General features: G+C 51.2%; 1 protein-coding gene across 3 annotated transcripts in view; it reads right to left on the bottom strand.

Annotated features, from left to right (window-relative positions):
* Positions 1-72: 72 nt before the first annotated feature.
* The window catches only part of ZNRF1 (zinc and ring finger 1), a 111,348-nt gene continuing 86,326 nt past the window's right edge, over positions 73-25,094 (bottom strand). Inside the window, exons 2-5 of one of the 3 annotated variants that reach the window (NM_001251899.1) lie at positions 17,212-17,307; positions 5,988-6,093; positions 4,305-4,394; positions 73-3,142 (exon numbers count right to left, since the gene is read on the bottom strand). In NM_001251899.1, the coding sequence (NP_001238828.1) occupies positions 4,337-4,394; positions 5,988-6,093; positions 17,212-17,307 (260 nt within the window). In that variant the 3' untranslated portion in view covers positions 73-3,142; positions 4,305-4,336. Of the gene's footprint in view, positions 3,454-4,304; positions 4,395-5,987; positions 6,094-17,211; positions 17,308-25,094 lie in introns of all 3 variants that reach the window. The other 2 variants (XM_016928542.4, XM_016928543.4) reach the window with 2 other exon arrangements.

Raw genomic sequence — 25,094 nt, 5'->3', positions numbered from 1 at the left:
TGTGCTCATCACCGAGACAGCCCTCTCGCCCCTCCCCTTCCAGCCAGCCAGCCACCCACTCTTCCAGGCGAGAATCCTGCAGCAGCTGCGCTCTCCCTCCTGGGTAGGACTCTTCTTTGATGCGCCCTCCAGTGCCTGGCAACTAGGAGGCGCTGAGCAAATGACCATTTCCCACAATCTTTTATTAAGAAAAATTCCAAACATACAGAAAAGTTGAAAGAACAAGTACACTGTTCACTGAAATACCAGCCACTGCAGATTCAACAATGAACATTTTGGCCTTATATGCTTTGTGTATTTTGGGGGGAACCATTTGGAATTAAATTACACATTTCTTGAAGGCATTCACCTATATAATCCAGCATCTATCTCCTAAGAATGAGGACATTTTCCCATGAACTTCAGTACCATTAAATGGCTATTAGAGGAATGGTTGGTCTTTGTGAGGGTCTCATGTCCAGGAACCTCATCAAAGTGTGCTAGGCCCTTAGCAGAGAGGGTAGAACCTGCTCGCCGGCTCCCTCACGTTCTCTCCCATCCCAGAAAGGCAGAACAGGGGCAACACAGGATTCTGGAGAGCTGTCCGGATAGAGGATCACAAACATGAGCTCCACCTGGGAAGCACAGACAGCCCCAATCCCACCCCCACAACAAGAGCAGGCAACCTGGGTCCAAATTCAGAGGACACCACAGCCGGCAGAGGGCTGCAGCATGCCAGGTAGGACTGAAGTCGCTGGGGGTGGGGATGAGCACCAGCCCCTAGAGCCTGGAATAGCACCCGGCGTGGGCTACAGCCCTGCCCCACCCAACTCACAGCTGCTCAGCTCACCCATGGCACTGCCAAAGCAGCAGGCTTAAGCCGCCAAGGTGGGCACATGAAGCCTCCATTTCCAGGTCCAGGGGTCAGGCAAGGAGATCTCCTTCAGGGCTGGGCCCTGCCTCGCCAGCTTTGCTGGTGGAATTAAATATAGCACAGGGAGACACAGTTGCCAGGCAGAAGCAGGAGGTGCTGTGAATAGAACAGTGCCCTTTGTGGTGACAAAGCTATGGGGAGCCTGCTGTGCATGTGCCAAGACCTGCAGGGCAGCTCCCCCGGCCCCCACAGGGACCTCTGAGCTGCATGGTTTTGTCCCCGCTTCACATGTGAAATATCTGAAGTTCAGATGAAGTCGTTTCCCCAAGATCATTCTGCCAAGTAGGAGAGCCTGAATGCACAGTCTAGAGCCCACGTTCCTGCCACCGACTCACAACAGCCCCAAGGTCTTCACCCCAGACGGGTCCCACGCTGAGGCCCAGGCTCTGAACCACCGAGTCTTCTTTAGTGTTTCTCCGCTGGCCCTGGCTCACGTTTGCCCACTGGCCTGTTGTGAATGCCCTTGCACAGAGTAGGTGCTTCTGGAAGCATCTGATGGAGGGTGACTGCGGAGCCAGGGGCCGTGGCAGCAGGGGGATGGTCTAGCACATCAGGCGGGCCTGAGAAGGGTCAGAGCAGAGAGGCGGTGGAGTCGTCTCCCTCTAGAGCTTTCCTTCGCTGGCTCTGCAGGAGGCTCTGGAATGCTGCTCCGGGAGCCCGCTGGGCACGGGGACACAGGCCAGGCCTGCACTGCTGCTCCCTGCCCTGAGCTGCCCGCCCAGCCCGCATTTTGCCAACTTTTGTGAGCCTAAGCAGTTGGTTCTGGTTCAAGGGCTCTGAGCTGGCACAGCCCCAAACCAGGGCCTCTTCCTGGGCCTCAATGAAGCATGCCCGTGAGTCAGCACTGAGACGCAAACTGAACAACAGGCAGGGCGAGTGGAACGTGGGATGGGGAGCAAAGGCAGGAGGGGGGCTGGGCCCACACCTGGAAGAACCCACATCCTTGCAGCCTCCGGTGGCTGCAACATCTTGGCCCCTGCAGATCTTTTCAGAGGTCCGGCACAATGACTCCACAGAGGGCTGACTGGTTCCATGATGCTTAAGAGGTTAGGAAGCTTGTAGGAGGCACGCCTGACTTGCCACTCCCTCCACCCAGGCCTGACTATCTGAGGACCAATTCACACACCTGGAGCCCCGAGTAGCAGCCTGAAGGAATGCTAAGGAGGTAGGTGAGGGAGTGGGGGGCAGGCCCTTGCCCCCATTTCTTGATTGTATAACACTTCATTAAAATAAAATCACGCAGTGCCATCTTTTATTAGACATTTTAATACCATATCAAAACACCTTGACTAATGAAGAAAGCTTTTCTCCCAAGCTTTGAACATTTTTTTAAACATTTTATAAGTTTTTTTTTTTTGTATTTTAATATATAAATACAGAAACCTATCTTGCATGGGCTGATGCCACGTGTGAACATCAATGCCTAAAATGTTCTCAAACATAGTGCCTGAAAACAGGGGTAGCTGTACATATTTCTTAGTAAGTCTTTTTTTGTTTAAGTTTTCTGAAAAAAAAAATCCACGAGGGCCTAAGAATAATGTTCAGGCATTTTTGCAGGACACTTGTGATTGTTAAATCCTCTGAACTGACCGGAACCAGGAGGAAAGAAGGGAAAAGAGATGGGATCAGTAGGAAGAAAGTTCTCAATGGATTGTTTTTTGGCAATGAAGTCAAGATATTAGGGTCTCAAGGGGAGAAAAGAGCAAAAAACCAGCCAGAAAAATAGAGGGAAAAAACCAAACAAACCCAAAGTAGAGAAGTTGGTGGTAGAGAGGGCCAGTTGGGGCAGGGGAAGAGACCGTGTGCTCGCCCGCCGTCAGAAGGCTGGCAGCGAGGCCTTAGCTGTGTTCGTCTGTCACTGAGTGGGTTATGGCTGGGCAGCAAACAGCAAGCTGTAAACATCACGAGGGAAAACACCAGTCGACACTAGACTTTTTTTTTATATAATTTTTTTTTTGTAAACACTTTAAAGACAGACCCACAATGCCTTTCAAAGATGAAAAAGAAAATGCCCTTTCCCTCCTGGGCTGAGGGGTGAGGGGAAGGATAGCAGTTGATTCATTCTTCTCTCAAACTTGCTCTCATCCAATTTGGTGTCCTCAGGGAGGAAGGGAGAACCATGATCTGGAAGTCAGTGCAGAAGGGGTGCCCTGTTCCCGCTGGTGTCCCAAGCTCAGCTCTGCCCCAGGGTCCGGTGAGCCTCCTCCCTGGAGCAGGGGCTCTCTGTCCCTGTGTGGACCGTAATAAATAAGTCGTGCTCCATCGGGCCGAGGGCTGGCTGCTCATCCCAGGGCAGCTGCATCCCAAGAGGGCAGGCGGGGCTGGGGCGTCTACACAGGACCCCAGAAGCCAAACAGCACACGGGGAATTTGCAGCCATGTGCCTGGGCAGGTTCTACTCCCCTGCCTCACTCTCCCCCCTGGCTCTTTCTTCTCCCCTTGTCATCAGTTTTTGAGGTGGAGGTAAAAAGAGCAAATGTCCCTGATTTGTCTGACATCATCAGCTGTTCTGGGAGTTTACTTGGAATAAATAAAATAAACCTAACAAAAGAAAACAAAAGCAAGAGAGAGAGAAAGGGAGGGGGGAAGAAAAGAGATCCCAAAACCTTTGGCTGTGAGATGGAGTTGGGCTTTTGGTTTTTATGGGGGTTTTGTCTACTTGTTTGCCAGAAAAAGGAAAATGCCAGCCCAGAACTTGGAGGGGACAGGTGAGATGGGGGTCAGGGGTGGATGGTTGGCAGCAAGTGGGGTACCTCTGGGGGAGAAATGGGGAGGCCAGACCCAGCGGTTAGCCAGGGGGATGTGTGGAGTCAGCACCCAGTGCTGTGGGATAGAGGGATCGAGTCTGGCCTGGAGGCCTCAGATTCATCTGGAAGCGGCATGGGAAGAAGCAGTGGTCAAATGATCGCTGACCAGCACTTTGCAGGGAACAATGCACCGCCCATGGCTGTTTAGTAAGTGCAATGTCCTTATGGCAACAGGGAGTGAGATTATCCCCGTTACCATAGAAGAGGCGGAGACTCAGAGGTGAGCGAGGATGAGGCCAAGCCAGGCATAAACCCACCGCTCAGGCTCCTTTTCCTGCCCGTGCACATTCCCAGGGGATATTCCTTAACTTTCTTTAGGAATGTAGATTGTACTGGTCTCTTCCCCAACTGATCCTAACTCTTCTGAGCCTGTTCTTCATAACTGTCCACGTTGGTTTGTATCTCTTGTCCTTCCCAGGGAAAATCATTTCCGGATGACTAACTGCTCACTGATAAGGTGCTCCTTCCCTCTGCTCCTGCTTTCTTCTCAGTGGCATAAGGGCAGCCCGGCTCCCTAAACTGCAGGCCCCTAAAGTGACCTGACCCCAAGCCTTGAGCCCGGAGCACCCCCAAACGCGGGCTCACCTTTGAGAGGAGTCAGCAAGCAAGCCCGCAGGTCAGTCCGCAGGGTGTTCCGGACAAGATCTGTTCACTTCAAACCACGAGTCTATGCAGCTGGGAGGAGGGGGCCGCAAGGGAAACCACGTTACCTGCTGCCCAGGCTGCTTTGAAGGGGCTCTTTCAAAGGGCCAGATTCCTGAGCAGGAGCTTCCTAAGTCTCTTCTGAAAGGACCCCAGGGAAACACAGTCCTGTCCCCAGATATCCCTACTTTCTGAAGCAGGAAGAAGAGCGAACACCAAGACTAGTCTTGGCCCAGCTGGAGGCAGCAGTACTGGCTCAGGGGGATCTGGTGCTGCAGGAAGGGGCAGAGTGGCTTTCAGAAGGACCAAAGCTTTCTGTGCAGAGCCCAGGAGGATGGCAGCAGCCACCAGTGAGAAGGTGAGAGTGGTGGACCCCTCAGGGCAGCTAGTCAGCTGTCTCCAAGACTCCAAGGGCAGGGAAGTGGGAACAATGGCATGGCAGGAGGGCCACGGCTCTGGGTGCCACAGTCCTGAAAGAGCTCCTTCCTGGGTCAAAAGAACAGCTGTGAAGCTCCCTCCCAGTGGGTGACCTCTTACGAGAGCCCCAAGCTCTACCCTGCTCAGCCACGATCAGCTGATCAGCAGCATCTAGTCCTTCCTGCAAGAGGCGGGGGGGGGGAGCCAGACAGTGAAGCCCTGCTCTCCAGTGTTTACAGAGAAAGGCTCTCTACATCAAAGAGGGAACAGAGATTGCCCCAAGACAGCTTCCTGATTTGTAAACCAACATCTGGGCATTTTCAAAGACAGGAACCAGACAGATAATTTGCATAATTCTCCCCGAGGGCCAAAGATTTCCTTTTCTGGTTCTGGTTAGTGCCGCCCTGGGACACAAGCAAGGCTCCGTGCTGGGAGCTAGACCAAGAATCTCTCGCAGGCCAGCCTTGAGCCTCCTCTGCACCAGCCACGCTGCATGCCATGCCCGGTTGTCACCCTGTGCAGCAGTGGCCCTGAGAGTCAGGCTTTGAAAGGCCTGACTGTCAGGAAGAAGCTCTGGGCTCGAGGATTCAGCAGGTGCTGGCCCCAGGCAGCACAGTGTCCTGTCTTGGGCAAGAGGGTGCCTTCCTTCCAGCTGGAAACAAGGACGAGGCTCACACTGGAGTCCCAAGGCATATCTGGGCCCTGCTACTTTTAACTGTGCCCAGTGCTGTGGCCCCACAGGAAATGGCTCTTCCTGCCTCCCGGCCCTCTAGGGAGAAGGCCAGTGCGAGGCAGTGGGTACACCCTCCGCCTGGCCTTCCTGGCACAGATTGATGTTCTCCCCCTGTGGAGCAGAGGGGCCCATAGAGGAAGAAGAGGCAGGGAGACAGACGGAGAACCAACCTTCCCAGTGGGATCCTAAGCTCCTCCAACCTGTGAGGCTCTACGGGTCTCCCCATCAGCTCCCACCACCTGAGCCCTCAAACCAGAGCACACCTCTGGCAACTCCACTCTGCCGTGCACTTGGGATGCTTGCACCTTCCCGCCGGCACAGTGGACTCCTGTCTGATGGCCTCTGCCCTTACCCACTCGGAGCCAGAGGTCGGGGGAGAGGTCATCCCATAACCAAAGGAGACAGAACGGCTGGAGATGGGGGTCCGCCCCTCTGGGAGGTGGGGTGCACTAAGCTACCTTGCCAACCCCTCCTACCTTTTGTGATAGATGCACAGGCAGGGCAGCCTGGCTATCGTGTCCCCCTGCAGCAGCTCCTCCAGGCAGATCACACACTCACCCGCGTCTTTAGTCAGCACATCATCTGCAAGGGGGACAGGGGAGAGTGCAGGAGGGTTAGTCACCAGTGGACAGGTGGCATGGGGCAAGCAAGGGCCTAGGAACTAGGGGACTGCTTAGCTGCCCCAAGCTGTGCCCGGCTCTGCAGGGGACACAGAACCCCAAGAGGGACGTTGACCTTAAGACTTTCACCGTGGAGATAATGCGTGGACATCACATGTTAATTACCCAAAGACAAAATGGGATTAATCTCAACATGTGATTAACCAAAAGCCTAGGTGACAGCGGACGAAAAAGGCTTGGAGAAGGGTAGACAGGAAGCAGGGGCAGCATGAGGCAAGCTGTTTCCCTCCACAGATGCTTTCCTAAACACACACGTAGCCGGTGCGCTGATGTCTGGTTTGGAAAAATATGGTAATGGGGAGAGTGGTAGGAGGCAAGAATGAGAGGAAGAAACAGGTCCCCAAGAAAATCCTTGTGCACGGAGGTTCACAGCAGCATTGTTCACAACAGCCCAAAGGTGGAAACAACCCAGTGACTACAAACTGCGCAACGGATAAACAAAAGATGATGTATCCACACAATGGAATATTACTCAGCCAAGAAAAGGAAGAACCACCACATGCTAAAACACGGATAAACGTCAAAAATACTACACAAAGTAAAAGAAGCCACCTATGGTATGAACCCATTTATATGAAATGTCCAGAATAGATACATCCATAGAGAGGGAAAGGAGATCAGGATTGGGGACAGAGGGATATGGGGAGTGACTGCTTAATGGGTAGGGGGTTTTCTCCCCCCCACCACCCCGCTTTTATTTGAGATGGAGTCTCACTCCGTCACACAGACTGGAGTGCAGTGGCACTATCTCGGCTCACTGCAACCCCCGCCTCCTGGGTTCAAGTGATTTTCCTGTCTCAGCCTCCCGAGTAGCTAGGATTACAGGCGCCCACCACCACACCTGGCTAGTTTTTGTATTTTTAGTAGAGACGGGGTTTCACCATGTTGGCCGGGCTGGTCTCGAACTCCTGACCTCGTGATCCACCCACCTTGGCCTCCCAAAGTGCTGGGATTACAGGTGTGAGCCACCACGCCCGACCCGTTTTTCCCCTTTTAAAAACTTTATTTTATTGTGGTAAGACTAACATATGCTCTATCCTCTTAACAAATCTTCAAGTGTACAATATAGTATTGTCAACCGTAGGCACTATGTTGTACGGCAGATGTCTAGAACTTACTCATCGTGCATAACTAAAATGTTATACCCATTAATCCACCACTCCCCTTCCCCCCGCCCAGCCCCTGGCCACCACTAGTCTACTCTCTGCTTCTATGAGTTTGAGTATTTTAGCTACCTCATGTAAGTGGAATCACACCAGAGGTTTTCTTTTGGGGCGATGAAGTGTTTAGAACCAGATAAAGATGGGGGTTGTGAATGTCTTAAATGCTATTAAATTGCACATATAAAAATGGTTAATTTTATGGTGAGTTTCATCTCAATGTTTAAAAAGAAAGAAACAAAAATGACCCCGCTCACCATCCCAAAAAGAAGGAATGGAAGGAAGCTACTTGCACCCGTGGGAACCCACTGGTTTTTATTAAGTCCTATGGCATTCTGCGTGCCAGCGACAGTGAATAGCCATGATCTCGGGATTCAGGCAGCTCACAGACTAGCAGGGATGCCGAACAAGGAAACCAAAAGGCACAGCATGAGGACTTCCAGGACATCTTCTCACGCGCAGGCCCAGGGCTGAGGGTATGGGGAAAGAGACCTCATCAGGGTGGCGGCTGATCTGGGAAGGTTTTGGAGAAGGTTGAGGATGGATGAAGCTGGGGTGGGGACGGGAGATTCTGGGCACAGGGAACAGCCTTGTGTTCTGCTGTGGTGTCTGGGGCCGACAACAAGGAGTGCGCAGCAGCCCTGCGTGTGCGGATGAGGGCAGCGGGACACACAGCAGGTGCTTGCACTAAGGGAGGGTGCCCAGGAGGAAAGCATGAGAAGGAAGGGACGGATTCTGAGTTGGGTGGGAGGAGGCCCGGCCAGCTGATGGAGACCTCCAGGAGGCTGCTGAAGCCTAGAGCTGAGGTTTGGAACAGAGACATGGGTGCCAGGCATGGATGTGGGATAAAGAGGCAGTCCAGGGAGAAAGTTCAGACCAAAATCCAAAGAAGGCAGAAGACAAACCCAGGCTGACATGAATATTTGAAGGGCAGGTGAAAAGAGGCGACGTGAACAAAAGGCGACCCAGAAGTTCTCCAAGCCACAGGAGAAATATCAGGAGAGCAGTGTCTCAGCTGTGAAGAAGGCAGAGCTTGTGGCAGGATCCCTTCTCCGTCACTAAAGGAACTTAACTGTCCCTAACACTGCCAATGACAAACACATGTGCGTGTCTTCCTTTGAGCATCACCATCTTCCAAGCTGGGCAGGGCACCCGGTATTATTCTCATTTTGCGAATGAGGATCCGGAAGCCCAAGGAAGTCACACACCTCATGAGTGGGCTTGTGGGTTGTGGGGCTGGGACTGGGACCCTCTGCTTAAGAGGCCTTCCCATTGCTGTTTCTTTGTGTTCTCTTATTATTTTGGTGGAAAGGCAAACACCTGGGGCCCATAAAATGAAGATTCTTCAGGGCCCAGAAGGCTATGGCTTCCACTCCTCAAAGCCCCCCACCAGGAACTCCAAGGAAAAAGCATAAAATGGAACCGATTCGATCCTTAAGTCACCAGGCACATGAGTTGCGAGAGAAGTCACTCTCAGCTTCCTGGCCACCAGGACAACTTGTGGTCATTTTCTGTCTAGAACATCTGGCTAGCCCGAGGACCCACCTGAAAGGGTGACACAAACTGAGAAGGGAGATGGCACAGTCTGCTGCTGAAGTGTCTGTCCCCTCAGACTCCAAACATGGCAAGTAGTGGATGAACACATGGGTGTGATCCCCCTGCTTGAAAGCACTAGCTACCATACATATTCAAATGCATGTGTAGGCACAGATCAAAGTCTGGAAGGATGCACACACTTTCACAGTGGTAGAGGAAAGGAGGACTTGGAGAAAAATCCTTTTATGTATTTCTGTAGCGTTCGAATGTGCACTACTTTAGTTAAAAACCCTGATAGGGAAGCATACTGGTGTTTGCATTTTACTATGAAATGCATCAGAAGGATAAGATGGGTTGGTGGATGGATAAACGGGTCTAGTACACTGCAGCCTCCAGGTGGTGCATGTGCTATGTAATAGGGGCGTTCTCTCTCTTTTTTTTTTGACATGGAGTCTCGCTCTATCGCCAGGATGGAGTGCAGTGGCATGATCTCAGCTCACTGCAACCTCCGCCTCAAGAGTTTCTCCTGCCTCAGCCTACTAAGTAGCTGGGACTACAGGTGCACGCCACCACACCCGGCTAATTTTTGTGTTTTTAGTAGAGACGGGGTCTCATCATGTTAGCCAGGATGGTCTTGATCTCTTGACCTCGTGATCCACCTACCTCGGCCTCCCAAAGTGCTGAGATTACAGGCGTGAGCCACCGCGCCCAGCAATAGGGGTGTTCTCTATACAATGCTTTCAGCTTTGCTGTACACTGGGTGCAGTGGCTCATGCCTGTAATTCCAGCATTCTGGGAGGCTGAGGCAGATGGATCACCTGAACTTAGGAGTTTGAGACCAGCCTGGCCAACATGGTGAAAGTCTGTCTCTACTAAAAAACCAAAAGTTAGCCTGGCATGGTGGCATGCACCTGTAGTCCCAGCTACTTGGGAGGCTGAGGCAGGAGAATCATTTGAATCTGGGAGGCAGAGATTACAGTGAGCCAAGATTGTGCCACTGTACTCCAGCCTGGGTGACAGAACGAGACTCTGTCTCAAAAAAACATAAAAACTTTGCTGTGTGTTTGACATTTTTCATAATAAAACAGAGGGAAAAACCTCAACAGAGATGGGAGGAAAAACAGCATAGCTTAGTGAGGGCAGAGTCGTCATGCAGACATTCTTGGACCTGTATTCCCCACTCTCTTTGTCTTGGACACCTCATTTATGACATGAGCGTATGGGCTATAGCCCTTAGTTTCCTCTAAAGCATTCCTTCCCCTCCATACTTAAGGAGGATTTCCTGGGAACATGGCAATTACTGATTCCTAAGTAGTTTATCTTTGCATTTTCTCCTACTGATTGGTAACTCAACTGTGAGCCCAAGGGACTAGTTAGAATTCTCTGGGTCCCATACAGCTTCCCACACCAGGTGTGTTCTCTCCCCATCTGTGTCAGCTCCAGGAGGGCACATGTGGTCTCCCTCATCGCCCCCCAGGAGGTGACAGATTCAGGGAAGGGAGAGGCAGGTATGAGGATAAGGCTTAGGCGCTTTATGACAAGACTGGACTTGACTCTCTTTTTGCACCGAACCTCACACTAGGGGAAAGGGAAGGGGAAGGGGAAGGGGGCACGAGGGCGATTCTTCTTGTCCTGGGGCGGAAGGCCTGTGCACTAAAGGACTCAGACTTGAGCAGAGGAAGGTTAGAGGCAGCCTTTCCTCACCACTCCACAAGGCGGTTTTATGCACAGTGCAGTGTTGTGCCTTTACCAGCTGGCCTGAGTCTGCTGCACTGGTGGGAAGAACTAAAATGTGCAGGCACCCCATCCAGGCTGGCACATGGCAGGGAGCACATTTCCCTGGGACCAAGAGCCACTGGCTGCAAAAGGCCACCTGGAGGTTCCCGGCAATAGGAAGGAGTCAGAGTCTTTGACTCAGACAGCAAGGGGAAGCCAGCAGTGCCCACACAGAGCCCAGTGCCCAGGGAGCAGCATTCTTCCACAGCAGGAGGCAGGAGGCACACAAACCCAGCAAGAGGTTGTAGTGGGCTGAGTACAACTTCCTGTCCCCACCCCTGGGGCTGTGGGAGTTAGTGGCCTCCGGATGTCCCTGAGAGCCTAGCAGGGAAGTGGAAATGGCTGAAGCTGATGCTTGCCTATCAACTGGTTCCTACAAGACTTCCAGAAGCATCTGACACGAACCTGCTGCCTGCCGACAGAGAAAAGCCATGGCGGGGGCCTCGCAGCACAAAACCCAGGCGCCTGGCCCACACAAACTGAGACTCTGCTGCAGATGGAGTCAAATGTCCCCTGGTATCTCCAGGCCCCTAGAGAAGAGGTTCAACAAATGCTGCCGGATAAGAACAAAGCCAAACTTTCTGCCATCTGGGTTCTGCCCTTTTCTTACTACCTCTGAAGCACCTCCCAAGTTTCCTGAAACCACTGTACAAAGCCAGCCAATGTCACTGCCCAAGGGAGAGCTTGGAAGTGTGTTTGGCCTGGCTGGGGACGGTGTCAGTGCCTGTCCCTCTAACCAGACCAGGGAACCAAACCAGAATGGCGGGCACGGCCCTGGAGCCGAAACAGGAGGGAGGGATGATGCCTGTGATGGGCTGGGGGTGGGAGGCGGTGGCATCTTCTGCTCCCTCCCTGGGATCCAGGCACGGTGCTTCTGACAGCTGCTATTTGTCAAAGCAAAGATATCTGGGAGGAGGAGCAAAAGAGCCTTATTTCTCTGAGCCAGCTATATGCAGGTAACTCCTCAGACACACACACCATGACTCCTAAAGCCCCTGTGGGGATCTTCGGATAAGCTCATGCAGCTGCTAAGTGGTGATGACTCCCAAGCCCAAGTTTTGCCACCCAGCGACCTGGCCCCTTTTCCTTAAAAGACCAGGCCATAAGGGTGTCTTCCCTCGGGGCTGGAAACCACCACCCGTCTCACAGGCACTTTGCATCTCCCCCTTTCTGTGAAGTGTGTGCAGAGGACCCAAGGTGGATGGAGGAACCTGGTCACTGAGTGAACAGACCAGACAGGAGACACACACACCTGCCCTCCATCATGCCAGGCTCGAGTATTCTGCAGAGAGTTCTGGCAACACATCCTCAAGAGACCCTGGAACTGCTAGAAGTATGGAGGGGTGGGGAGGCTCACACAGCTGCAGACACAGATCTGCACCTGGCTGGGAGGGAAAGCCCGTGCAGCTCCGAGGCAGCAGCTGAGCACAGGAACATGCCTCTCCATCTCCACTTGTGCCTGGTGGCCATGAAGGGCCCAGAGAGAAGGAAGGTGGGAGTCAGAGGGGAAACCCCTAGCAAATGACGCAGAGGCTCAGGTTCCACCCCCTGACCTCATTTCCAGCCTAGGTGCGGTGGAGTGCCTGGTCCTGCTGCCTATTCAGCATGCAGAGCTGCTGGCCCAGTCTGCCAGGGACAGGACAGGGCAGTGCCACCCATGCCAGGCCTTGTCAGCTCCCCTTTTGGGAAATCTGGGGGGCTGTGCTCTTCAGGCAACAGGGTGACCTTGAGCAGAGAGTGTAGCCTACCAGCAGCGGCCCATCCAACTGCCCAGGCCTTTGAAGTGCAATGCAATTGTTTTGGTGAGCTGGGCCACCCGCAATGAGGATAGTGGGGGCAGCCAACTAAAGCTCAGGCCTGGAGCGCTTCATACTTTCCTACTGAGGCCACTACAGCTCCCTCCCACAGTCCTCTTTCCTGTAGCCACCTGTTTCTGGTTTCCCCACTTGTGTTAGGGCCCTGCAGGCCTCCCCTAGTCGCTTTTGCTCCTCATACACCCAGCAGCGGCCAGTCTGGCAGTCAGTGCAGCCGGTCCGCAACAGCTGGACACCCTGGGTGAGCAGTCACCTGCCCCTCCTCGCCCTCCTGTAGGAGGAGTAACAGGACAGACACCTCCGCAGTCTGACTCCAGCCTGTCCAGCCTGACTCCAGCCCGTCCAGCATCTAACAATGGCTCTGGGCAATGCCCCAAGCAAGGCTGGGCAAACTCCTCGGCCAGCACCCGGTTTCCCCAGGCAGGGAAAGGGTAGGGTGCTTTCATTCTGACCACAGGGTCTCTGAGAGGAGGAGACATGGGACAAAGAATTGCCTGCAGGCACAGGGCAGGCTATAGCAGGAGCCATTTCTGCTTTTCCAGGAAGCCAGGTCCTCTCACATTTTTATTTTATATTTTATTTTTTGAGACAGGGTCAAGCTCTGTTGCCTAGGCTGGAGTGCAGTGCCGTGATCAAGCTCACTGCTGCCTCAATCTCCTGGGCTCAAGTGATCCTCTCACCTCAGCCTCCTGAGAAGTTGGGACTACAGGCGCTTGCCACCATGTCAGACAAATTTTTTGTTTTTAGTAAATGGGGTCTCACTATGTTGCCCAGGCTGGTTTCAAATTCCTGAGCTCAAGCAATCTCGGTTCCCCAAAGTGTTGGGATTACAGACGTGAGCCACTTCATCCGGCCTCCCTTGCCTTTAAAAGACAGCTTGTGTGACATTTAGCATCTCAAGAGCCTTAAAGATGGGGGCAATGGCCTTTGGCAGAGGGGAGGAAGAGGGCATCATGACATAAGAAGCTGAGCATGGGCTTCTGCTCCCCCAGAACACAGCTGAGGGGAGCTCTCCTTGGTGCTGCTGGCAAATGAACCTGCCGCCCCCCAGATTCTCGCTGGGCTGAGGACCCCTAAGCTTCCAGTCAAAAGCGGGTCATCTCCACGACTCCACAGGATTACAATGCTCTTCCGTTCAGAGCAGCACCAATCAGACCCCCACCTCCACGCTTGTTCTGCTAGCCCAGAGACTCGAGGGTCAAAATTTGAATGCGTATTCTTTAGGGCAAGGTCCCTCAGTCTCAGAGTCACAAACAGAGATGTTAGAAAGGGAGAGAAATGAAAAGGCCCATTCGGGTTGATCCATCTTACCCACAAAAACGAACCAACGAACCCCCTCCCTCTTATACAGTATCCTCACCTTCCAGGAAGGCGCTTAGGAGGACAGGGGGTGCTCTGGAGTCCACCGCCCTTCCCTGCCCCTCCAGCAGGGGCTCAGCACATTCCCAAACCTCCCCAGCCAGGTGCCTGTCCTCGGAGCACCAGGCACTAGCTGAACCAGTTAAACTAGTCTCGCCTTTCCTAAGTTGTGTTTTTTCTAAGCTAGCAGGCAGCTACTGGAGGCCTTCCAACCCACCACTCAGGCCAACCCTCATAATAAGAAAAATACTACTTTCTATCTGCCTCATTTAGGAGGTTTCTACTTTTTTCCTTTGGTGGTTAACTAAATTTCATCTTATATAACCATCATAAATTTTCTAAAAATTTCCGCAATTGGTGCCAACAACCACAGAAAGTGTGTGTGTAAATGGGAAGTCTTCAGGGGAGTGACCAGGAGTTCTAGTGAATCTTCATAAGAAAACTCTTCACTCTCTAAGAAAGCCCCACCTCACCCCCTTTCCAGAAAGATTCCAAGAACTCACACCTCTGACTCTTAAGTCTTTTTTTAAATTAGAAAAGGTAACATGCAGCAGGTGAGGTTGGGATGATGACAAATCATGGGGAATACATTGGAGCTCCTGAGCTTTGGCCCACGGTCTGTGCTCTCTCTGAGCTGGAGCAGGCCCTGGGCGTGCCTGGGGATGCCCACTCCACATACACCCCCGGAAGCAAATGCTCTCCCCTTACCTGGAAGGTTTAGGGTCTTCAGAAAAGACAAAGACTGAACATGAGGAGTCCATACCACATGAACAGGGTCCACAGAGGGCCGGACCATTGTTTCTGAACAAAGCACTTCACCACGTTGAGACAAAGTCCACTGGAAGGACTGGAGACAACTGGCCTCTCTTTGCCTCCAGTGGTAAAGGACTGGCTTTTGCAAAAGAGAGCCTTAGGTGTAAAGCCTCTAGTTTACACACACACACACACACACACACACACACACACACACACACACACACGTGCACACATACAGAAACACATGCACCCTTGAGGAGGTGGCCTGCCCCTCAATTCCAGGACAAGGGAAAAACTAGAACCAGAACCAGAGGAGCAGTGGTCATGCCTCAGGCTGGCTGGCCAATCTCCCCTTCCTCTAAGGGGGCCCCGGCTCCCAGTGTGGTTTCTGTAGTCTTGGGTGAGGCTGCCGGTGGTGGGGTGTAGGGGGGTAAACCAACAGCACCAGGCACTCAAGTGCTGATACAGAGGGGGACAGGGGGACACATGGTGGCGTCCCAGGCAGTTCTCTGGCAGAGGAGCTGGACAGCCTCACCTTCCCAGTTCTCCACAGGGCAGTGGGGGTAACTCTGCATTTGGGGCATGGGGGCCCAAGAGCACTCTGTCCTCCACGGCTGCTCTTGCCAAGTTCTTCCTGAGAGCCAGGTTTTCTCAGGCCGAGCCCCCTCTGAGGCCTCTTTGTATTCTTCCTACAACAAACGCAGTGTCTACAGAGAACGCCCTAGCAATCCACAGGACAAACGGAGGACTTCATGAGGTCTCCACACATGTGGGAAAGAAGTGAATAGGGTTTTTGAGGCCATGGCTGGGGAGGGCTGTGAGACGCAGGGAAGGCTCCTCTCCCTCCCTGGTCCCAAGCGGAGACGGCAAACAGGGACAAAGCTGAGCCTGAGCGTCCTGACAGCATGCACGCGACGGGACTGACGCGAAGCCTGCAGCACATGTGACAACAGACTTAGAGAATTGGCAGCAGTCAGCCCAGGAGAAAGGAGGCGCTGTCCCCTGGGGAGGAAAGGGGCTTCCCAGACCACAGCTATGATGCCCAGGGGAGGGCCGTGCGGGTCCTCCCACCTGAGCATGGCCTAACAAATGGATGGAGCTGAGCCACGTGGGTAATATGCCCACCTGCATCCAGAGTCTTTTGGCTGAACAAGTAATTAAGAGAGAAGTTTTCAGGAGACCTGAGTGGACGCCATTAGTCAGTTACTTCCCAGGAAATGCTCTGAGACCATGATCCCTCCTAGGCTCATGCTTTGTAGGGGAAAGAGCCTTCTGGGAATGAGGAGGCTGCAGGGCAGAGAAGAGTCTCCCTAGGAAACATTCTCGCTGGGCTGGTTGCGTGATCCAGTCCTCAGATGCTCTCAGAAATCCCAGAACTCTTTTTCCAACCACCACTATGACTTGAATCTGGGAAGGTGGGCCAGTACCAGGGTTGGAGTGCACTCAGATCCACTGCCTGGTCTAGTGGAAGATGCCGTTTTCTGATGAACATGGTTTGGAGACCAGACTAAACACTAAGCATGGAAAATCGAGGGTCAGCAGTGGCGTGGGCTAAGCAGCACTGAGGAGAAGTCTGTGGGCTCTGGAAAACTGCAAAAAGAAACCTATGGAGGTCTCACATCTTTCATGGCAGCTGTAACTTCCCAAGCACTGACCATGTGCCAGGCTCTGTACCAAAGGCCTTTATGTGCCATCTCTTACCCAGTTCTGACAATCCTATGAACCAAGTATTGCTATCCACATTTTACAGAGCAGAAAACTGAGGCTCCGCTAAGCTGAGCAACTTGTATAAGACTGTAGACACAGAGTGGTAGAGGGAGATTTGAACTCCCATCACCTGGACTCCAAAGCCTTATGCACAGCATGCTAGGCAGATGTTGACAGTCATTTTGTTTCCCAGAGGCGTCCTGTTAGGTTAGCTTGGGTGTTTTGAAATCCCCTGCCCTCAGGGTCCTACCCTCTGCGGTATTCACTGTTCAGCTCTGAGGCGGCCTCCAAGGTAGGAGGCAACATGGCCAGGGTGGAGCAGCAAGGTGTCCTATCCTCATTTTCAATCCCCAGAGCGTCTCTATGTCACACATAGTCCCCCGTCAAGCTCTCTGGTGTGGACTCATAGGACTAAATCAGGTGTTCGTCCGAGTTCAAACGTGACAAGAAGACGACCAGCTTCCCAGCACTCTATGCATGCCACCAGCACACAGCCCCCACCTCCCCAAGGAGGGCGGGTGCTTGCTCTGGGCCCCTCTGCTAAGCCGTGGAGGACACCTGGCTGTCTTGGGGCCTTCCACAGTCAAGGGTGAAGGAATGGCTGCATCTCCCAGCCAAAGTCCTCAGAACTGAGTTGCAGAGAGGCAGGGGACTAACTGAGCAACCTGAGAGCCTTCCCAGGCCTCGGACCTGACCCCTGGGCCTTCCTTCCTTGTCCCACTCCTCTTCCTCTCTGACCTGAGCAGCAAGGCTCCCAGAACAGTCCACTTCCTCACCACCACTCAGGCACACCTGCCAGAGGGCAGGGTGAAAATACTGCCCAGAACCACCCTCGACTGGAGGCTCCCCCAAGGACTGGCCGGCTCCCCCGACGGATGCTCTGGAGGCTGGTGAGGCAGGCCAAGCCCTTACCGTTGTAGGAGAGGCGAGGTTTGCTCAAACACATTATAAAGTGCATTTCCATCTCGTCAGAAGCCACAGACTTGGAGCAAATGGGGCACTTGAAACCTGAAAGAGAGGAGAATGGGATGAAATGTTTTCTCCAGATCCAGTACATCCACAGTACATGCGGACACTCTTGAATGACAGCCATGTGGGGTCAGGGCCAATGTGGAGGATGACCATCAGAACAGACCCTGGACCTGTCCTCCTTCAAGGACTCATTTGAGCATCTGCCTTTTTTTTGAGACGAAGTCTCACTCTGTCGCCCAGGCTGGAGTGCAGTGGCATGATCTCAGTTCACTGCAACCTCTGCATCCCGGGTTCAAGCGATTCTCCTGCCTCAGCCTTCCAAGTAGCTGGGATTACAGGTGTCCGCCATGATGCCTGGCTAATTTTTGTATTTTTAGTAGAGAGGGGGTTGCACTATGTTGGCCAGGCTAGTCTTGAACTCCTGACATCAGGTGATTTACCTGCCTCGGCCTCCCAAAGTTCTGAGATTACAGGCATGAGCCACCGTGCCCGGTGGCATTTGACCTTTTTATTGCAGCCTTTGACTGACTGCCAGCTTTCACTAGGGCTCTCCCTGCCTTATGTGCCTCGTTAAGGTTTAACCAAGGTCACTGACACCTGACTTGAGTTTTATCTTCTTTAGACCCTTTCTCAGACAGGTCTGGTGGACAATGGGGTAGGGAGGCATCAAACCAAGGCACCTGGAAACAGCCTTTGCATAACAGTTTAACATTCTTCTGCCTCACAGCCTTTCAGCCACTTGGTTGGATCACCCTGGGAGGAATCTCATCCCTCACCCAGCTCCCAGCCTCAGCCGCCCATGCCAGGTAGCAAGTCTCTCCCTCACCCACAGCCCCCTCTGCCTCCTTTGTGGCTTAAGGCCACTGTCCTTTGAGATGTGTGTGAACTGCTTACACATCCAGAGTTTCAACTGATACAGAATTGTACGCATACTGGAGAATTTTGGTTGAGAATCTTTCGAATTGAACTCCATTAAGCAAACCTAATCCCCGATCCATTTTTCCATACAACACAGATGAATTATTTCTAATTTTTTCCATTCTACTTTCATTGAAATGATTTTCAAATGGATCAATTCTTTTCCATATAAATTCTATCAAAAAGATCTGTTGCCACTGAAATCTTATTTCTCTGCATTAAATTGTGCACATCACAGCTTCTTCCTTTTGTGACTGTGATTCCTGCCCGCCCAGCCTGGACTTCCTAATGTGGCACATCTAACAACAGCTGACCCTCAAACAACATGGGCTCGAATGGCGGGGCTCCACTTCCATGTGGATTTTCTATCGCCTCTGCCACCCTAAGACAGCAAGACCAACCCCTCCTCCTCCTCCTCTTCAGCCTACTCAATGTGAACACGATGAAGACCTTTATGACGATCCACTTCCACTTAACGAACAGTAAATATATTTTCTCTTCCTTATATATATTTTTAAATGTTATTAAAATTTTTTTTCTTAATATTAGAGATGGGGTCTTGCTATGCTGCCTAGGCTGGTCTTGAACCCCTGGGCTCAAACAGTCTCCTGGCCTCAGCCTCCCAAAGTGCTAGGATTACAGGTGTGAGCCACCGCACCTGGCCACATCCTTATCATTTTCTTAATAACATTTTATTTTCTTTCTCCTTATTGTAATACAGTATATAATACATTTATAACATACAAAATCCATCTTAATCGACTGTTTATGTTATTGGTAAGGCTTCTGGTTAACAGTAGGCTATTAGTAGTCAAGTTGTGGGGGAGTCAAAAGTTATCCACAGGGCTGGGTGTGGTGGTGCATGCCTGTAATTCCAGTACTCTGGGAGGCTGAAGCGGGCAGACTGCTTGAGCTCAGGAGTTTGAGACCAGCCTAGGCAACATGGCAAAAGCCTGTCTCTACAAAAATTACAAAAAAAAATTAGCTGGGAGTGGTGGTGTGTGGCTGTAGTCCTAGCTACTTGAGAGGCTGAGGTGGGAGGATGGCTTGAGCCCAGGAGGTCAAAGCTGCAGTGAGCCATGTTTGTGCCACTGCACTCCAGCCTAGGGGACAGAGCAAGACCCTGTCTCAAAAAAAAAAAAAAAAAAAAAAAAAAAAGTTATGTGCAGATTTTTGACTATGTGGGGGTCAGAGTCTCCCACGTAGTTCAAGAGTTCACTATACTATTGTAAAGACTGGACTCTTGTGTTAGTCAAATTTTCCATATGCAGTTTTAATTGATACTAGTGATAACCATCTGCAATATTTCTTTTCTTTTCTTTTCTTTTTTTTTTTGAGATGGAGTCTCACTCTGTTGCCCAGGCTGGAGTGCAGTGGCACGATCTCCGCTCACTGCAACCTCTGCCTCCCGGGTTCAACAGATTCTCCCACCTCAGCCTCCCGAGTAGCTGGGATTACAGGTGAGCGCCACCATGCCTGGCTAATTTTTGTATTTTTAGGAGAGACTAGGTTTCGCCACATTGGCTAGACTGGTCTCAAATGCCTGACCTCAGGTGATCTACCTGCCTGAGCTTCCCAAAGTGCTGGGATTACAGGCATGAGTCACCCAACATTTCTTATGAAACAGATAAAAGGCTGAATGTGGCTGGGTACGGTGTCTCACGCCTGTAATCCCAGCACTTTAGGAGGCCAAGGTGGGGAAATCTCTTGAGCTCAGGAGTTCAAGACTAGCCTGAGCAACATAGTTAAACTCTGCCTCTACAAAAAATACAAATTAAAATTAAATTTTTATTTAATTGGGTGCCTAACTCTGCATGAAAAGCCGTGACTCTGGTGGCCCGGGGTGCTGAGAGACAGGAGGCTAACTGACGCAACCACTTTGCTTAAAGTCCTCTCCAAATCCTCTTTTTTTCCCTTCATTGGCAGTGCTTTGAACTATGGGACCAGGCAGAAAATTCAGGGCCTGGCTAACTACAGACAAAGTGGACACTTGACTCCATGGCACAGTCGCCATTTCCCCAACCTCTTTCCTCAGAGATTCTTAGCATCTGAGCATCTCACTTAAAAAGTCCTGGAAACGCTACCAATCCAAGGACTTTGGCGGAGCTTTGGGAAAGGGCTGTATTTCTAACCTCTGGGTGGTTATAAATCCATCATTAACAAAGCTAGAAGACCAGGCCTGGTGTGGTGGCTCACGCCTGTAATCCCAGCATTTTGAGAGGCCACGGTGGGAGGATCACTTGGACTCAGGAGTTTGAGACCTGCCCGGGCAACACAGTGAGACCCCGTTCTCCACAAAAAGGACACAACAACAAGAACAACAACAACAAACCCCAGAAGACTATAAAGAAAGGAGGGGAATTCCATTCGGTTTTCTTGCACAGCTGGATCTAAACACACCAGGCTGATTATTTTCTAACTCAGTTTAGAAATGTGCAGATCCAGCGTCACAGCTCGATGGGGAGGTGAGGTGTGAACCTGCGTCTCACAGATGGAAGATGCTTTTCCGATCCAGCCTAAGTCCCTCTGCACTCACATGGGGTTTTTTTCAACCCCAAAGACCAAGGTTTTGCAACCCTTTAAATAACTAAAGGACACCTGCACTTTAACTTGGCACCTGCCTGCAGGCTGAGGCTGTGGAAGGAGAGGAGGGATGTGGTCTAGGACAGGCCTTCTGCCTCCAGGCCCTGACACTCTCACTGCCTAGCGTTAAAGTGACCTGTGACTAAGAACAAAACTACACCTTGCAGGTACTTATGTTTCTGCTAACTCAGAACAGATTCAAGGTTATCCCTATAATAGCATCATTTACTCCCCTGTATTCCAGCGTCATTCCTTGAGTGCAGGAGGGGGGTTGAGTTACAGCTAAGGTACTAGGAAGTAGGCCACCCAACAAGAAGGTCTACAAGGGAATGTCACCAGACATTCACGTCCTAGAAAAAAAAGGCTGAGACTCAAGTTTAGAGCAATCCCCTCACTGTCCAGATGAGGGAATGGGCCCTGGTGAAGGCCTCTGAGTAGCACACTGTCACACAACTGAGGAGGTGGAGCTGAGACTAGCCTCAGGGTTCTCTGCTTCAAATCTAAAGTCCTTTCCATCAGGGTAGGGAGAGTTGGCCACAGGGTTTTAAGAACTAGGCAGGTTGGGAATTATTACCTCTGGAGAGGAAGCACCACTGGTGTAGGAAGAGGCCTACACTTTAACTAAAGCAGGGTTAGTAACACCAGCATCTACTACCTCTGGTGTTTCTGTTTTATTTTGGCATAGCTCAAGAAATAACTCTGGGCTGGGCACGGTGGCTCACACCTGTAATACCAGCATTGTGGGAGGCCATGGTGGCAGGATCACTTTAGCCCAGGAGTTTGAGATCAGCCTGGACAACATAGGGAGACCCCGTCTCTATTAAAAACTTTTTTTTTTTAATTAGCTGGGCGTGGTGGTGCATGCCTCTAGTCCCAGCTACTTGGGAGGCTGAGGCAGGAGGATCGCTTGAGCCCAGGAGGTTGAGGCTGCAGTGAGCCATGATCATGCCACTACACTCCAGCCTGGCCAACAGAGTGAGACCCTGTCTAAACAAAAAACAAAAATGAGTAAGTTGGTGTCTATTATGTGAGTGGGAAATCACATGATGACCTGGCTTTTCCATCCTCGAGACCATGGCAAGGGCACACTGGCCACAGGCTATGCAGAGTCCACTAGGGGGTGGCCAGCAGCCCCCATCTCTGCCGGGTGCCATCACCGTTTCCTTTGAACCTCTCGAGCACTGTGCACTACGACTGGCACTTTCCATACTGCCAACTGGAAACCAACAGTCTCTCTTTAACCTCTGCAGCACCTACTCTTGCATATGATAATAAATAATAGTTTGCATTTATTGAGTCATTACTATGGACAGCCATGGTGCTTTACATGTCTTCTCATATAAGGTAGGTAGGTACTATCTATCATTAACGCCATTTTACAGATGAGGACATCAAGGCTCAGAAGATTACATAACCTGATCAAGATTCGCATGGCCAGAAAGAGGCAGAGCTGGCCCACGACACCGAGGAAGTCTGCGCTCTTGCTCGTGTGCTGTGCTACTGACTGACTAGCACAGAAGAGTTACATGGCAGAAAGAACAGAAATACTACCAGCTATTACCAAATACTCATTTATGAACCTTCTACACTGTCCCAGCAATTTCTCCTTAAGTGCCCCATAGTCCTGGCTAACTTGTAGCCTGAAACAATGGACACTTTTTTTTCCTAGGAACTCTGTTATAACAATCTGGAGTTCTGCTTTCCATTTGGCACTGGGCCTACAGCACTGGTTGTAAGATGCTGAATCTGCAGATTACCTTTTAAATGGAAAATAAAGGGTAAAAGGTAAGAAGGACAGAAAAACACAGACAGCTAGAAAAGACTAATATCCCCAGCTTCTTTCCTGAAATGTCATCCGATGATCAAGATGGATTCTCCCAGTCTATTGCCCAAATCTTTTCCCATAAGCGTCCACTACAGCCCTACAGAATGATAAATCCTGTGATATTTATGAACTACCTGAAGGTTAAAATATCCAGAAAATTTTGATTCCATTTTGGAAAAAAGCTCGCACCAAATTAAAATCAGCCCTCCAAAACAAAAGTAAACCAAAGGTCTGCAAACTCATTCAGCCCACATGATTTTGTCAAATTTCCTCGGAGACCTTCATCAGCACTCAGAGCAGGTAAGAGATGCTTTTTTTATTTTCCTTCAGGAGAAATCTACAGGACACTCCCTAAGCCTCTGAGACCAGGCTCTAAGCGTCACACCCTGGAGGCCAGGGGAGTAGCCAGCCAGCGCTCCAGCGGCTCCCTGCACATGGGCTGTGTCTGCCAAAAGTTTGCAACTGTCAGTGAAGGGAGATGTCAGTTTGCTCGGGCTTGCTGGCCAAGCCTGATACTGGTTCACCGTAGGCAATCATCTCCTCCCACCAGACAGAGGCAGAGGCAGGGAACGTACCCCTGGTTCCTTGTCCTTTTCTGCCAGTATGTTCAGATGAGCAAGGAACGAATGACAGAGCATTGTGGGGAATGTGTCCTTAATCACCCAGTTCTGCTCTGGGTGGGTTCTGCCAAGCAAATGCGCCTACAGGATCCCTCCACTTCCAATCAAGAGAAGCCAAGAGAGTCCTTCTAATGGAGACCTGGTTTCCTTTCTTTCTCTTGTCATCAGATCAGCTCACTGTTTACACAGCCAGAAGAGCTGAGCAGAGAGTTGGATCAGCCAGAGTCCAGCTGCTTCCTTTCTTTCAACAAGTGCCTTAAGTGGGAAATCCTTTGCCATTTGGTTGGCTGTACCAGAGAGCAGAGCTCTTGAGAGAAGGCAAGTCTGCACTTGCCATCTGTGACCTCTTACTGTCAGGTCAAAGGGACACTCACAACGTCAGGGTAAGCCCACTGTTAGGGGAACCAACAGTGATCCCAGGAATGCTGATGTGGTCATGTGCATCAAGCATGTTCCTGGACCAGGGTAACTGGGCATCCCTTCACCCAGGCCCTACCATTTGACAGAGCAGCCGAGGAAGGATGGGGGCAATTGGTTCAAGCTACAAGAACTCTCCCAATCCACTACAACATTTATCATGCAATATCAACTCGAGTTTTTATGCTCTGGAGACCAATGCACTTCTCATTTTCCAAAGCTGCAACCTTTTCCTTTAAGACCTGATTTCTCAGGACAGGACCATGTGCTGGCGGCGTGTTGCTCCAGTTTCCCTCCCCAGCCCTCCCTTCTGCCCCCTCCCCATGCTGATGCGCTATTTTAAAGGCTGCCCCAGTTCTGCCTGTCTCTGGGATCACCTAAAGGTAGAAGAATCAAAGGAAGCAACCAGGGTAAAGAAAGCCACGCCACACAGATGGGAGGTCCTGGGGCAGAGGGGTAGATGAGGGTAACTCTTGGCTGAGGAGCTCAGAGAGCGCCTGCCCCTTGACTTTGCCCTTAGCATTCAGTTCTTAGTTTCCAGCCTCAATCTTTCCGTCACATCCTCATCGTGCTTAGTGTCAAGGGACTTGAATAAACTAATTTTCATAAATGGGATTTATTATGAATAAAAGATCAAGGGGTAACACTGATGATTTTCTTTCACATTTCTAAGCTGTAGGTATCACATTCTTCACCCTCAAAGACACAGACTCCCTCTCTGTCAACACAGAAATAAGTGAAAACATTGGCACAATTTATCAGTTGCTAAGGTGTGAGTCAGTCTCTCCTAGAGAACATTCTCGACTGGGAAAGGCCCAGGAATTCTGGCTTTTGCCTCTTCGAAAACCTCTCTTCTGGACTCAACCTCTGCAGTTCTGTTCTGGGGCCTGGAGGCTCACCTGTTTCCCCAGAAATTTCTCATAAGCAGACATCAGAAGACAGCCATACTGACAAAGTTTAATGTATCTGTGTGTGTGTTAACATATCTGTTGTGGTGGGTCAATTTGACTGGGCCATGGGGTGCCCAGATTATTTGGCTCAACATTATTTTTGGTGTGTCTGTGAGGGTGGTTCCAGATGAGATCAGCATTTGAAACCATAGACTGAGTGAAGCAGACCGCCCTCCCCAAGGTGAGCAGGCCTCATCCAATCCACTGAGGACCTGAACAGAATCAAAAGGCAAAGAGGAGAAATTTCACTCTCTGTCTGCCTAACTGCTTGAGCTGGGACACTGGTCTTCTCTTGCCCTTGAACTAGGACTTACACCATAAGCTCTCCTGGTTCTCAGGCCTTCAAACTCGAACTGGAACTACATACTCCACGAGTTTTCCCAGGTCTCCAGCTTGCAGATGGCAGATCATGGGATTTCTCAGCTTCCATAATCATGTGAGCCAGTTTCTTATAATAAATCTCTACACACACACACACACACACACACACACACACACACACTCTCTCTC

The sequence above is a fragment of the Pan troglodytes genome, chromosome 18 (assembly GCF_028858775.2).
Source record: "Pan troglodytes isolate AG18354 chromosome 18, NHGRI_mPanTro3-v2.0_pri, whole genome shotgun sequence".
Taxonomy (NCBI): Eukaryota; Metazoa; Chordata; class Mammalia; order Primates; family Hominidae; genus Pan; species Pan troglodytes.
This window is presented reverse-complemented; position numbering and strand designations above follow the sequence as displayed.